The following is a 15,375-nucleotide window of genomic DNA, read 5'->3' on the forward strand; positions in this document are numbered from 1 at the left end:
GGAAGGCAACAATCTAAAATGCCTTTTTCTGCATTGATAATCATAATTAACATGTTTGAACTTGTTTAAAAATATTTTGAACTTTTATGAAATTCCAAATTTTGGAAATCAATGATTGCAAAACAACTGGACAGGTGTATGATGCTTTTTAAAACACATTTTTCATTCAAATGTTGACACCGGGGCCTGCAATTCCAATTTTTAACTTTTTTTTATTTTTTTGTCCCCCCCCCTCGACTTTGATCAGAGTCGAGGTACATAAACTTCAAAAAATATTTGCAACGGCCTTAGTTGTTTAATAAAAATATTTTAAAAATAGTAGAAATTGCGATAAAAAAAATATGTTTTATGCTAAATTAAATTTACAATTGAAACAAACTTGTGCTTTTTAGACGTTTGGTAAAGTTACATATGATTTAAAGATTATTTTTTTATAGATCAGTAAATTTCACAGAAGTTTCATATTTAACATTGGAATTCGAATCAATAGTTTCCCAATATCGTCAATTGGAAATTACAGGCTAATTAGGAGACGCTTAGAACAACACATTTTCATCGATTCGATTTCTTTATTCCTTTATCTCAGAAACTAATTGTCCAATTTTTGAAGTCTCAGAGAGAAAATTGCAGGAAATTTTCTCAGCCGTTCAAAAATGTTTTTTTTTTATAAACATAAAAAAGCCGGAAAAAAAAACCTTAAAGTGGCAATAACATTGTCTCCAAAAAAGTGTGAAGTACGATTGCAAATTCAATTCCGTTAAAAAAACACATTTTTGGCGACATTTTCAAAAAAAAGTATTTATTTTTTCAAATTCATAACTCCGGAACCAGATTTAACACCATCTCGCACTATGGTGACACAAAAAAGTTAACGTTACTCAGCAGTTTTAGGGATTCGACACATATTTTTCCACTTTTCTTTGGAAGATGGAAGACAAGACAAAGTTTTATTGAAAAAAAAAATTCAAAGAAAATACGATTTAAGAAAATGGAGAGAACCGCTCAACTATTTAAACTCGATTAAATCAATATTTTGTTGAAAAAAAAAGGGCCAGATAAGGCCACGACTGCTCTTGAAAATTGTTCAATGACTTCAATGACACATTGAAATTTGTTTTAAATGCAATGAAACGTATAAACAATATTGTTTATAGAAATAAAAAAAAAATACTTAAAAGATATGATCAATAAAGTTTTTTTATTATTTGCAATTGAGTTTAGTAACTAAATTCAATATTGCATAAAGTCTACTGTGGCATAAATAAAGTCTGCCTAGGGACAACATATTTTAGATCACCTAAAAACAGTGTTAAAATTTCTAACGCGATTTGACATTTTTTGATGACAAACTGCAACTTAATCAAATTCTGGTAAATTTTTATTGCGTGAAAAAAAAACATAAAGTAGATTTTTTTTCAAAAAGAGAATGGAATTATGAGCCTTATCGTAATTTAGAGCAATAATAAAATACAAACGAATGAAAACAAATAAAAATATATGTTTTTCATGCATTTTGATTTTGTGTTTTTTGAATCTTAAAATATTTTTTTTACAGGTGTTCTTTGCTGCATTTTTTGTTAGGAAGGATCCAAAATCAAGAAATTTTATTAAATACAAAATTTCGATTTTTTCAGCAACTCGATGCCCCTGTTCTCTCTTACGCTAACTAGATAGAAATCACAGCAAGCTGAGCACAATACTATTTTATAATTGCTTATTTTTAATAGGGTTCAATATTATGTTTCAAAATGTTGAATTTGAAATGTACACCTCTTTATAATAAAGTAACTCCAAATTATGACGTTTTTAAAATTTAATAAATTCACATCAGTTTAAAACCTACCTTCACAAACCCAGACCCCACAGCTCATTTATTCGTTCCACGTTTGTATTCACCCGACCATTCAAAAGGGATTGGTCTCCCCTCCAAGTGTGGAGTATATCACAGCGTGAAGTCGTCACAGCATGGAATTATTATCGCAGCGTTTGCATTTCCGCGTGGTGCTGGAGAGAAATGGCACATTGCACACACCTCTCAGTGACAACTGAGCTTGACGTAAACAAAAGAAGTGTTGGCTTCACCGACTTCACCTCACTTCCCGATGGTGTGTTGTGGATGTCATCCTTGACCGAATGTTTGAGATATTTCTTGTTTAAAATATGTCTATTTTATTCATTTAGTTTTCTTTGATATAATTCAATAATTTATATTGTATATCGTATATGAGTCATTATTTTACAGTGTTGAAATGTTGCAACTCCCTTCTGAAAGGGGCTAGTTTTCGTTAGGTTTACAGTACTTTGCCTTACCATAGTTTTTGGAAAATCTATTTCACAATGCTTTCGTTACCACTTTTTAAAAATCATTTTATTAAGTCACTGAAAGATTTCTTTTATTTTTTATTCATTATAGGAATCCTACCTAGGCTCTCGCTCGCTTCTTGTAATGTTATATTTTTTTAGTACACATATTGTATATTTTAGTATTATAGATATTTGCATTTAGAAGTTCGAGTTCGACCCAACAGTCTGAAATAAATGTCAAAAAAAGTACGACGGAGCTCCTTTTTTTTCTCTCGCTCGCTCCCACTTTCGCAACTTTCCTAGTTTGCATATCCGTTCCGATAAAGACTAGTCTCTCCACAACATATAGAAAGCAAAATATTACCGTGTCACGACTTTGAACGAACCTGTCCGAAACTTTTTCTTGCCCCGAACTGCCAGTCGCAGGCGACACTCTTTCCTCTTGCTAATTTCCGCTCTAGTTTGTTTCTTTTTGTTTTGTTTTTTGTTTTTAGTTTATTCGCTTCGCAATTTTGCTATCACATTTTCTCCGAGTTGTTGTTGTTATTTGAAATTTCCGCTGAAGCTCGGTCATCGTCACTGTTTGCTGCACTCCGGAACCCCTTAAATTTATCGTTGAGAGTTGAAACTGCTGCTGCCCCGTTAGTATCCCTTTATCAGCGAGGCCACGTGTTGCTTTTCCTCCTCCGATAGTCCGTTCTTCAGCGTTCGTCTTACTGCGGGGTTGTCGGAATGGTTTAAGGAAGAGACAAAAAACAGATGAAACGGTTCAGTGAGAATTGAATTTTTCTTTGGTCGGGGATGTTGCCTGGTTTTTTGCAACGACATGCTCATGCAAGCAAACTCAAAGAAAATGTGGAAATATTCGCAAACGGGAAGAGACTGAAGCATTGAACATTAAGTAGGTGAAGAAGACCTTCCAGACTGCTGAACAGTGCACAAAGTTGAGGAAAGTGTAGGAAAAAAAGGGATGTCGAGTCATTTCCACTTGGGCGATGGATTTACTTCCAAGAAAAAAAAATGAATGGGATCGATGGGGTATGATGGATACCGTTGAGGAAGGAAGCTGCTTCGTAATTCAGTTCTGAACGACGAGAGAACAGTACACTGGAATGGGTTGAAGGTGGGAGATTCAATGGAATTTAGTGCTGTTTTAAGCTGGGATTGCACGAAAACCACTTGTTAGATCAAGGTAATGAGGAGATGGAAATTGCGCAAATATGTTGCAGGTTGTCATGCAAATCGTAGAAAATTTAAAGATAGGTTCAAAATAACGTTTTAAAAACATAAAAATAGCATCGAAACAAAACATTTGAAGTCAAAAATTTGAAAGTAATTCTTTAAAAAGTCAAATAATGGTCATTTTTTGAAATTTGTCGCAAGCTTCCATACAGTTTTCCCTTGAAAATTTTTCATTTTCAGATGTTAACATAATTTTTTAACAATGAATATATTTATTTATTTTTTTTCAAATAATGTATTTCCATTGATTCCTTATGTCCAAAATGCCCATTTCGCATCATTGGTCAAGTCTTTATGCAAGCTTGAGGGAGCTGTCTATACAAAAATGATATGAAAACTTTCAAAAATCTGTATCCTTTAAGGGGTTTCATGATCGATTTGTTATCTTCAGCAATGTTATAGGCTGTAATAAAAATAATTAAGATAAAAAAATGTTTTTTTTTTATTTTACTCTTTATCACAAAAACTTGATTTAGACCATATTGTTGTTGAGCTAAAATTAATTTTGGAAAAAAACTTAGTTTTGACGAAATAAAATTCTTCGGAAAAACGTTTTACGATATTATACATTCGAATTCCACAAACATTCAAAATATGTTAATGCTTAAACATGATTTTCAACGCAGGAAAATGCATTTTACGTTGTTTTCAGTTGAATGCAAAAGTAGGAGGGATATAAGCCTTGAAAAATTGAGTTAGGTATTTTAAGAGTGCGCTTGAATTAAGTTCCATCAATTATTTGTAAAATTTTGATAAATTGCTGCGTTTTCAAGTCAGGCCGTTTCAAATATTTTTTGACGTTTATTTTACAATTTTTTAAGTGGCTCCCAATCAGCTCTAACAACTCACGATATTTTGGAAACTATTGATCCGATGTCAAAATGGAATTTCAAAAAATGGAAAATTCGACAGGTTTCAAACATAAAACTTATTTAGGCCGTTGCAAATATTTTTTGAAGTTTATGTCTCTCGACTCTGATCAAAGTCTAGGGCAGTGTTTCTCAACCGGTGAGGAATTCCCCCCTGGGGGGGAATTTGGCCATTCTAGGGGGGAATGAGGATTCAAGAGAAATTCAATGTATTTAAACGTATTTGCAAAAAAAAAACATAAATCATTATTTCACTTTTCTATGCAACTATCAGTTTCTTTGATTAGCTAAAACGACATTAGTTTTATCCTTTAATTCCATTTTAAAGTGTTGTTTGACATTTATTGGAACAATACAAACTGATTTTTTTTTTCAATATTTCTCAGGCATTTGAGCAATAATTGGACAGTTCTTCAGAAAAAGTTGGGTTTTCAAATATTATATTAGAGTTTTTAATTTTTAACATTTTTTTAGAATACTATTTATAAAAAATGCTGTGAATTTTTGCAACCTTCTAGCTTGAAAAAAATGTTTTTTTTTTCAAGTAATATTTTTGTGAGTTTTCGTCTTATTCCAAACACTCCAATCATTTTATCATTATTTTTATAATGGATCAGAGTATTAGCAGAACACTGAATTGCATATTAACCAAGAGTAGTTTAGTGAAAATAAACAGAAACAAATTTATTAAAACTGTCTTGAGAATTGCATATTAACCAAGACAAAAATCAAAAAAAAAATCTGCGACTTTTAATTCCTTCAAATAAATTTAAAAAAAAATGTACTAATCTTTAGAAATCTTTAAGTGAAATTTGCGGTGGTTAGATTTATTCAATCAAATATGAGCAGTTAAAGACAAAATAAAATAAATTCTGCGACTTTGAATTCCTTCAAATAAATTAAAAAAAAAATGTACTAATCTTAAGAAATCTTTAAGTAAAATTTGCGATTTTATAAAAATTTACAGCAAATGTAGATCACAGCTTATTAAAAATAAAACCTGCATTGTCTGTTATTTAGTTTATTTAGTAGTTTACGCTTCAATTTGTTATGATAATTGCGATCATTTTGTAAACATCTAATATTTATGATTATATTTGTGCATTCACACCAATAACTTCAATATAAAGTGGGGAAGGGGGGGGGGGAATGAAGTTCTTGCAAATCAGCCAAGGGGGGAATGGAACACAAAAGGTTGAGAAACACTGATCTACAAGGACTTCGCCGCCCTGGGCTCCTAAGTGTATGAAAGTATGGCACGGAGCGACGGCGCCGAATACCCATATTTACACAAAGAATTTTAGAGCGCCCGCCGCGGGATTCGAACCAGCGACCTCTGGATTGTGAGTCCAGTGCGCGGTCCGATTGATCCACACGGGCGGGACTTTTTCGAGGAATCTGTTAAACATATGTTTAGACATAGGATCTTTGGTCCCGAGACATTCAAAAAAGCATTTTATGTTTTCATTTTACCTTTTCAATTGTAAGGCTAGATATTTGAATATTTAAATATTATTCCTCAAAATCGGTTAAAATGGGGCGGAATCATGATTTTTTGAAAAATGTGGTTTTTGCACAAATCGACGAACGTTGCCATTTTTCGGACCACCCTAACACGGCGTAGGTCACCCTAATGGCCAAACAAAAAAATACGGGTCTAATTATTTTGGCCAAGGAACCCCAGAAAAAAATTGTGCCCGACAGGAGAACTTTTTTTATCGAATCATGCTGTTTTCGTGGGGAATCGCTGTTTTACAGCGAGTTACATACAGCATTTTGTGCAGATTAGAGATAAAAAATTTTGACTTAATTTTATAATATCGAGTTTTTGTTTTGAAAAAAGCTTCCGAAATTACCGAAACCAGTTTCTGTTATGTAAATTGAAGTAAAACATTTGGTAAATAATTTTTTTGCAATTCCGTCGTGAAACTACTTACTTTTCCTGTCATTCTTGAACGACGAAATAGCCTACTTTTCTGTACCAAAAATAACAGAATCGAATAGCAACACTTTTCAAAATAAATGCTGAAAAGTTCTACTTTTCAGCACTGAAATGGGTGCTGAAAAGTTGAACTTTTCAGCACTTGTTTCGAAAAGTAACACTTTTCAACATTTTTTTGATTTAAATGATTTATTGACAAAATACATGAAAAATTGACTTAAAATTTCACTCAATGGATGTTTTTCGGAATTGCAAAAAATGTTGTATGGTACTCGTTGCAAAACTTGATTTTTTCAGCACTCTTCGTATTTATCCAACTCGGTGAACCTCGTTGGATAAATGTGCGACTCGTGCTGAAAAAATCCTCTTTTTGCAACTTGTTGCATAAACTACTATTTCCGCCTGCTAATTGTTCGTGAAAACTCCTAAAATTAGCTTAGAAACTTATACTGAGCTCGGTAGAAAAGTGTTGAAAAGACCTCAACAAATTTTTTGAAAAAAAATCGAAAAAAATCAGGGTATGTAAGGGGAGCAGTATGTAATGTATGTAATTCCATCGAACACCTAATGTTGGCACTTTGACGTTAAATTACAGCTTCTTAAAAGCGTTTCTACCTAAAATCAAGTAATTATTAGCATTGGGAAGTTAACATGCATGTTTGCAAAATAAGATGTTTAAGATATTCAAAATCAGCAAAGGATGGAAAAAAACTTTTAAAACTTAAAACCTGTCAAATATATCAGATATTTTCCCAAATTGTACAGCGAAGATGTAGCTTAACACATTTGTAACATTATTGCAATCTCAAAGTGTAATGAAAATGATTTCAAATCAGAAAAAAAAATTAATGCTTTGGACAGATTATATTTCTTGGGGTTATACATTATTATTTCAATTAGAGGTTGTAAGTGTTGTTGAAACACCAAAAAGATCGACATAATAAAATATAGGCTTCAATTCCCCAGGCTTCTTCTGACCTCAGATTTTTTTACCTTTTCAGTTTAGTCAATTTACGATTTCAGACACTTCTTATCATGCAGTAAACAAAGGTTAGTAATTCATTCCAAACATGTTCATTTAACGTTACGCAAAAAAGAGAAACTTCAAAACTCAAACCACAAACACGATGTTCTATTCACCAGCTATGTCATCTTAATGGTCTTAAATAATTTTCCTAGAAGATTCCGGGTGTGTCAAGCTCTCAAATCGGAAGCACCACAACCACCTCGTCTTAACTATCTACAACACACACTTCCGACCCGCTCGATGTCACACCTCCGCTTCACCCTAAACTAGACTGGCGAGTTGCCACTTCGCTCCACCTCAAACCCTTCGCGCGTTCGTGACCTCTTAACTATTTTGAAACAAGAGTTGGGAAGACAAGTACGCAACAGAAAGAAATTAGAGAAATTGAGCTCCACCACCAAGAAAAAAAAAGAGCGCATCCCAAACTACTCACATGACTTTCGATCCGCCTGTCGGGTCCGTTTCCGTTCCCGCTGCGTGGGTCTCGGCGTGGCCGCTTTGGTTGCCGTCTTGACGAGCGACTCCAGTATCTCGTCGTCCCCGTCGGTGAAGCTTTCGTCCCGGTTGTGGTGGTGGCCTCCAAAGCTGGCGTTCAGGGCACTATTACGACCGGAACCGGGCACGACCGGCGAAGCCGTGGCGTCACCCCGCCGGCGTCGCCACGTCAACGTTCCGCTCATCTCGACCTCGTCCCCGCCGGGACCCTTGGTGGGCGTGCCGAGGAGGGTCCTAACGAAAAGAAACAAATTTGAGGTTATGTTCACTTCTTTGAGGTTATATCGAAAGCCTTACTTGAGCTCCACATCGGCCAGATCCTCCTGGGTGGTGGCACCGCCGGAAGCACCGGTCGTCGTACCCTTGAACTTGCCCACCTCGACGATGAGCTTGCCCCTAGTCTTGTTTCTCTCTCGGTGGTTGGCCTTCTTTTCGATCTGCTGCTGGACGCGCTCGCGGGTCGTGCGGTATTCGAGCGCGAACTCCGACACGATCCGGCAGAACTCGTTCGGCCGGGATTCGGCGATCCGGTGCTGCGGGACGCCCAGCCACATCAGGAACTTGCGATACCTGGGGGAAAGAAAGATAGTTATATAATTTTTCTATCACCTATGATTTTTTTTTTCGTTTTCGCAAGTCGAAATGTGTATAATTTTGATTTTTTATATGAATTTATTGTTTTCTATGTCTAAAGATGCTACTCTGCATCATTACATGCTAAATTTGTAGTCAAATCTAAATTTAAAAATCATATTTTTATAGCGGAATCGTAATAAAATAGTCTCAAAATACATCCGAAACATGGTTACATTATTTTTCCACAATTTCGGTAGACTTGTTATTTTTAAGAAAAAATAAAACAGATCTAAAATGAAAAAAATCTTTCGCCTTCAAATAGGCTTTAATTTGAATAAACTTAATCAACAAAAGTCCTTTTTTTATTGAAAAAAAAACACTCAAAAAAATAAAACCCTTCATTTTGAATAACAGCTGAAAGATAAAAGATAATGATTTGAAATATGAAAAAAAAAAAATATTTAAGATATGCTTTTATACAACAATAAAAAATCAAACAATTTTTTTGCGCACAAGCAATTCCGGCCCAAAACTTGAATTTTTCAGGTACAGTACTTGTTTGGTAACTGGGCGATGTTTAACTGGGCTGCTTTTTAACTGGGCGCTCGATAACTGGGCCGCAGCCCAGTTAAAAAGCAGACAAACGTCTAAAAACCAAAACAAACCGTAATGACCGAGGGGTTATTGGATGCAAAAATCATGTTTAATCAATAAAAAAAAGTTTTTTAAGTGTTTTATTAATTTCAAGTAACAATTAAAGGAATATAAAAAGTAAGCATTTAAAAAAAATGAGTAACTTTTCTTTTTATATTACATCAGAAAAATATTATGCACCGATGGTCCCCTCGTTATTTTTCGTTAAGCCCAGTTAGCGAGCAGCATTCGGTGACTAGGCTACGTTCTCAGCCTAGTTACCGAATATGTACTGTACTTGTTAACTCGACCCTCTCCTATTTCAATGAAACTTTGCAGACAAGTTGTCTTAGCTCATATAAGCCATTTATGTGTATATGGGACCACTTTTACTTGAGAATAGCATTTGAGAAGGGCGAAAGTTGTTTTAATTATTTCAAATTCGAATACTGCTGTTTTTCAAGAAGTGGCCAAAGACAAACTTGTAAATAATTTGACTAGCCTTCTGGAAAAAAATACACTGAAATAAAAGTACATGCTAATTTCACTTTAAGGTTTCAAAGTTCAAGGTGATCCAATAGATTTTTTTCTCAAATTGTGTGTAGAAATAGGCTCAGAAGTTACAAAAATCCTTACGAAGGATTCGTGAATTTTCACGATTGCTGTTTACAGTGTAAATTTCGTAAAATTTAAAAATTTCGCAAAATCCTTTGAAATTTGAAAAAAAATCAAACCAATGCTTAAAAATACCAACATAAAATAATTTATCAGTTTTTCTTAGAAAATTTGCGAAATAAAATCTATAAAAAAAAATCTACAATTTCTGAAAAGAATCAATTCCTTGTCAATCTGTTCTACCCGACCCTCTCCGATTTAAATGAAACTTTGTAATCATGTAAGCCATTTTTGTGTATATGCAGTAGGGTGGGTACGGATTTGAAAAGTTCTCAGATCATGTTCTGGTGTGGTTCTCCTTGTAGGGCATACCCATAGGGACTCTCACGCCAAATTTCAGCTCATTTGGTTGAAAACTGGCTTGTCTCAACCGGGTTTAATTTTGCATGGAAATTACTATGGGAAATTTTGAATTTTCGTTCATTCGCTCCTACAGGCCTGGGGAAAACATGTAGAAACTTCTAGGATGGCCAGAAATGAGCGGAATCGTCTGGAGAACAACTTTCCCTAAGAGACCAGGTCGATTCGTTCAACCCCCATCGAGCTCAACGGCAATATATCCGGGGTTTCCGGAACCAACCGTTTTCCCCAGAAAAGCATCAAATTTTCCTTAGCATGCTATGAATGCTTGATGAACACCGCGACGCCACATGTTAAACAGCTTTAAATATTTTTGTATATCTCAATTAAAATATTGCTATATCTCGAAGCCGTTGCATCGTATCAAAAAGTGGTCTAAGACAAACTTGCAGGAAATTTGACGGGATTTCTTAAAAAAAATACACCGAAAGAAAAAAACACGCCACTTTTACGAGATTTTAAATTTTTAACTTTAAAAGCCTAATTTGAAGGTGAGCCCACGATTTTCTTTTTCTCTTAAATTGTATCAAAATTGTATCCCGATTTGAGCTGGAATTACTCATTATTTATTTGAAATTTTATTTCATTTCAAATCTAATAACGCATATTCAAAAAATCAATTAAAAATAATTTTCAAAATGTTTTGCGATTTTAGTTTTCTACCAAGTAGTGTATTGTCTTATTTTGCATATTTCGATGAGTAATTGACTCATGAAACACATCATTTGCCAGATTTCCTAAACTGTGATTAAAAGTTTCCAATAAATATTGAAGGAACTTAAAACAAAAAACTAAAAAATAGATATCTCAGCAACTTATCGATGAAACATTTCGCTCTTAGAAGCATCGGAAAGCTGAGAAAATTTCCCATAGTACACTTTTGAAAGAAGCGATGTAGTCATGAACTGTGTTTTTTTAACACGCCGTGAAAATAGGTCTGAAAAAATATTTTTGAAAGGCAGAGAAATTTCCTACAATTGTCTCTTTGGAACTTTGAAAATCAGACAATTAGTTTTTGAGATAATGGCTCACAAAAATTAGAAACGATGAGAATTAGCAGTAATTTTCAACTGACAATATCTTGAAAACTATTGGTTCGAATTTCAATGTTTAAAATACAAACATTGGTAACATTTTCGGTTCTTTTCAATAAAAATAATATCAAAATTTTAATATCAAGCTTATGTGGATGCAAATATTTAAAAAAGGAATTTGTCCCTCAAATCTGGTCGTGGTCAAAGCAAAAATATAATAAATATTAAATTTTATTTAGAAACAAGAGTTTCGAAATTAAAATGTTTTTTTTTTTTTGAAAAATGTTTTATTTATTTATCAACACCCGTAAAAATGTTTATTTATCAACACCCGTAAAGTTGATTTCTGATCAATAGTTTGCAAAAAATAAAAGATACGCTGAAAAACAAATAATGAAAAAACTTTTTGCGGGAATGTAACTGAGAAATTCTTTACTACATTTCAAATAGATCCAATTTTTCATATAACGCTCTTTTGAAATGTTAGCAACCAGAGGTCCAATCAATGTATCTCAATCATTCGAAAAACATATTTTCAGGAATGGAAAATCGTGGACAATATCTAAAAATCGAAAAACTTGATTTTGTCAGTTAAAATTAAACTTTAAGTGTCTAACATATCTTGAAAACGCTGCAATTTATCAAAAAGTCTGTGAAGTACTTTTTGATTGCAAATATTTTTTACATTGAGAACTGAAATCAAAAAATAATTCGACTAAAATTTAGATTTTTCCAAAAAAAAATGTCCATACTTTTCTATGGCTCATTGTCCCCTTAAGGGGTTACATACATGTAGAAAATCTCAATATTTCATAATTTCAAATATTTATTAAATCCTTTACATAGATGAATTTCAATCACTCCTGACAGTTTCATGAAGATATGTCATGATTTAAGTGAGTAGAAGACGATTTAAGTTTAAACTTTTGCCATGTGCAAATCGGACTGTCATACTTTGTGAGTGTTTTTCTCGGAACACCGAGTTTATTTCCGGGTGCCTCGATATCTCGAGATGGGATAGACCAAATTGGCTGAAATTTGGGGTGAAGACTCTCAAGACATATTCCGAGTGCATGACGAAGCCTGATTTTGAAATTTTGTTTTTTTCAAAAATACAAAAATCAAAAATGGATGAATATTTATATGAAAAACACAAAAATAATTTCATCTTTTTTTTTAAATAAACTTTTTTTAAATCAGCCTTCGTCATGCACACGGGACCGGTTTAATGAGTCTTCACCAAAATTTTGAGCCGATTTGGTCAAAGCATTGTTGAGATATCATGGCACCCGTTTTTTTAAACTGCTAACTTCAAATAACTATATCTCGGCAAATATACAACCAAATGTGTTCAAATTTATTTTATTGATAGATGAAAATGTACATTTCAATGCCCTTAAAACAGATTTAAAAAAAGTTGAAGCGTGTGCTCGAACAAACCTCTGAAATTTTTGCCGCTTTACATGTATGTAACCCCTTAAAAAATTAAAAAAAAGGTTTTAGAAAATTCACAACTTTACCGAAAACAAAAACTTGACAATATCTTTGAAAAAGATTTGCAGTGAAAAAGTCTTAAGGTATTTTTATTTCTTATTACACATTTTAGACCTGAATTCAACCGTTAACCCACCTGTTCAGCACCCTCCTATGCACGATGCTCAAGATGATGATCCGCTCGGCGCAGTCCGCCAGAAAGTCGATCAGCTTCTGCTTCAGATGCGGCGCCGTGTCGTGCTTGCTGATCAGCTTCAGCCGATCCCACGACGCCTTGCACTCCGTCTCCAGGTAGGTGATGTTGTGCGCCAACTCGCCAAAGTCCGCCTTCGAAGCGCGCGTAATCGGTCCAATCTCCGAGTACAGATCGGTGGTGTTCGCCTGGGTTTCCATGACCATGTGGCACAGATGGTGCAGCAGCGAGTGCTTGTGGACGGTGTCCTTCACCTCAGGTACTTTGGCCAGGTAGTCGATCTGGAAGCCCTTGACGGGGGCACCGTTCAGGAAGATGCCGATCTTGAGCAGGGTGGAGAGGATGCACTTGAAGGTGAGGTTCGCCTTTAGGAGTTCGATGCCCTGCTTGAGGTCCATCAACGGTTCGGCGATTTCCTTCTCGATGTTCTCAAAGTCCAGCTTGAAGGCCCACAGCTTGAGGCGCGCGCCGAGCTCGGAGATCGAGGACAGGGTTAGCAGGAACTGTTCGGCCGTTCCCAGTGGGAGTTCCGGGTTGAGCATCTGCGCCTCCTGGATCTTGCAGCGTTCCTCGTCGGTGGGGAGCATGTTCAGCAGCTTCTCGATGCCCTCGCGGGTCACCACCGTGGAGTCCATTTTAAGGATGGCGGCCTTGATGGCTCGCGGCGGGGGCAGCTTCGTCATCGCGATGTTGATTGCGTTCGAGCGCTTGTGGTCCAGCACGATGACCTCTTTGTTCTTGTTTAGCTCTTGTTGCTTCTGCAAAGTGGGGCGGAAGGGGAAATTTGGATTAGTTTTCCGGAGAAACGTGGGACGTTGATTATGCATGCTGATTTTCGTCGTGAGGAAATTTTTGGCTTTTGGAAATGGCATGAAATAGGCCTGCGTAATAATTTAGGCTTCATTATGAGCAGAGCCATGTGTGCGGTAGACTGGTTCAAAGTTGAAAAAATTATAAACATTCATTTAAAAAAAATAAGATTCAGCCATATTAAATTTGATTACTGATTTGAATGTCATTGTAGTATTGATATCAGTTTAGAAATGACTCAAATTTACCTTTACAATTAGGACCAGTCTACTCCAGTTTAACCTAAACTATTTCATAGTTTTTTTTTCTGCGAAGCGACCACAGAGCCAAGGAAATCCGGTTTGCGCATAGGGAAATCCGGCCTCTTTTTTATGGTTCTGTTGCATAATTTGATTCTCAAAGTGTGCAAATGAAGGCAAGCAGGCAGGCAGGCAGCAGAAGCAGACGAAATGCGTTGCGTGAAAAACCAGAGATGAAATGAAAATGATTTCATGCATATTCATGGGTGGAAAAGTGAGTTTTTTTTTTTTCGAAGGGTGAGGAGAGTAGAAAATGTCACGGAAAATCATAGTTAAACTCAAGAAAAGACCTGGAAAGAGTTTGTGGAAAAGTTTTTCTCACGAGGAATGACGAACACATTTGAGCTTTTTCAATTTTCATTCAAATTTTCCCACACAATCATCGCACGAAGATCCCATCAAAACGAAATAAACGATATTTGTCACGGTCGTAAAACACAACCAAACGTTATCCACATTTACATTCGCAGAAAATTTGATAAACGATGATAATCTTATTCATCGTTCCACACGCTCCACCGAATGTCCCCCAATCCCCGCACACATCTCAACCCTCGTTTTTTGGGGGATGGTTTGGGAGGGAGGAACCAAACAGGTCCTTCTGCTGATATGTGAGAATCATCCTGTCTTGCTTTTTGATGAAAAAGGGACCATCATGATTTCGCACTCCAACACACACACTCACACTCGGGCAAAATTTTACGATCAGAGAAATGGGTACATTGGCAGTATTGTGTGCTAAAGGGTTGTTCAGAAATTACGAAACAATTCAGTATGAATAAGTTATTTTCTTGATAAATTTATTTAAAAAAATATTTGAAGGTAATCTACAACCAATTTAATTCAAAAGAACTTACGTTATCGCTGAAAGACCTACACCTCAAACAAAGAATACCCGTTCAATGCCACGTGTGCGTGTCATTTTCCGGCAAAGCAACGAAATGGCCTCAAAACAAAAGTTTTTTCCCCCGTAGCCTGCATGAAAAGTTGGGAAAACTTTTCCTCTCAGCTCGGTGACAAGGTTGCATTGATTGATGTGTGTGTGTAAACTTTATGATCGAACTTGCCATGGTTGAAAGCTTTCTTCTCGTGGAAAATAAAATAAAAGTTTGATGGAAACTGGACACATGTTACCCGGATATCCCCCCCCCCCCCCCCCACTGGGTAGGGGTGAAAATGATTGACAACAAGCATGGGAGTTCCATTTGAGATGTGGGTGATTGTGATTGATGATTTGAAGGATTTTTTTATGATTGAAATTGTATTAAATATTGGGATTATTGTTTCTGAGTAGCCGTGAAGAGACAGAAAAATTACCTCAATACAACAAAAAAATTACAAAAAGTTCAATTGTATTCCAGATGGAAAATAAAATACACAAAGAACATTCTGTACCGTCATCAGGGGTGACATTTGGTCTTG

At 35.4% G+C, this 15,375-nt stretch overlaps 1 protein-coding gene across 4 annotated transcripts in view; it reads right to left on the reverse strand.

Annotated features, from left to right (window-relative positions):
- Positions 1-2,145: 2,145 nt before the first annotated feature.
- LOC6038611 (FH1/FH2 domain-containing protein 1) overlaps positions 2,146-15,375 on the reverse strand; it is a 180,301-nt gene continuing 167,071 nt past the window's right edge. For 2 of the 4 annotated variants that reach the window (XM_038259309.1, XM_038259311.1), the window contains 4 exons: positions 12,788-13,602; positions 8,177-8,449; positions 7,818-8,113; positions 2,146-3,020 (listed from right to left, as the gene is read on the reverse strand). In XM_038259309.1, the coding sequence (XP_038115237.1) occupies positions 2,947-3,020; positions 7,818-8,113; positions 8,177-8,449; positions 12,788-13,602 (1,458 nt within the window). In that variant the 3' untranslated portion in view covers positions 2,146-2,946. Of the gene's footprint in view, positions 3,021-7,497; positions 7,713-7,817; positions 8,114-8,176; positions 8,450-12,787; positions 13,605-15,375 lie in introns of all 4 variants that reach the window. The other 2 variants (XR_005278157.1, XM_038259310.1) reach the window with 2 other exon arrangements.

Source organism: Culex quinquefasciatus, chromosome 3, assembly GCF_015732765.1.
Source record: "Culex quinquefasciatus strain JHB chromosome 3, VPISU_Cqui_1.0_pri_paternal, whole genome shotgun sequence".
In the NCBI taxonomy this organism is placed as follows: Eukaryota; Metazoa; Arthropoda; class Insecta; order Diptera; family Culicidae; genus Culex; species Culex quinquefasciatus.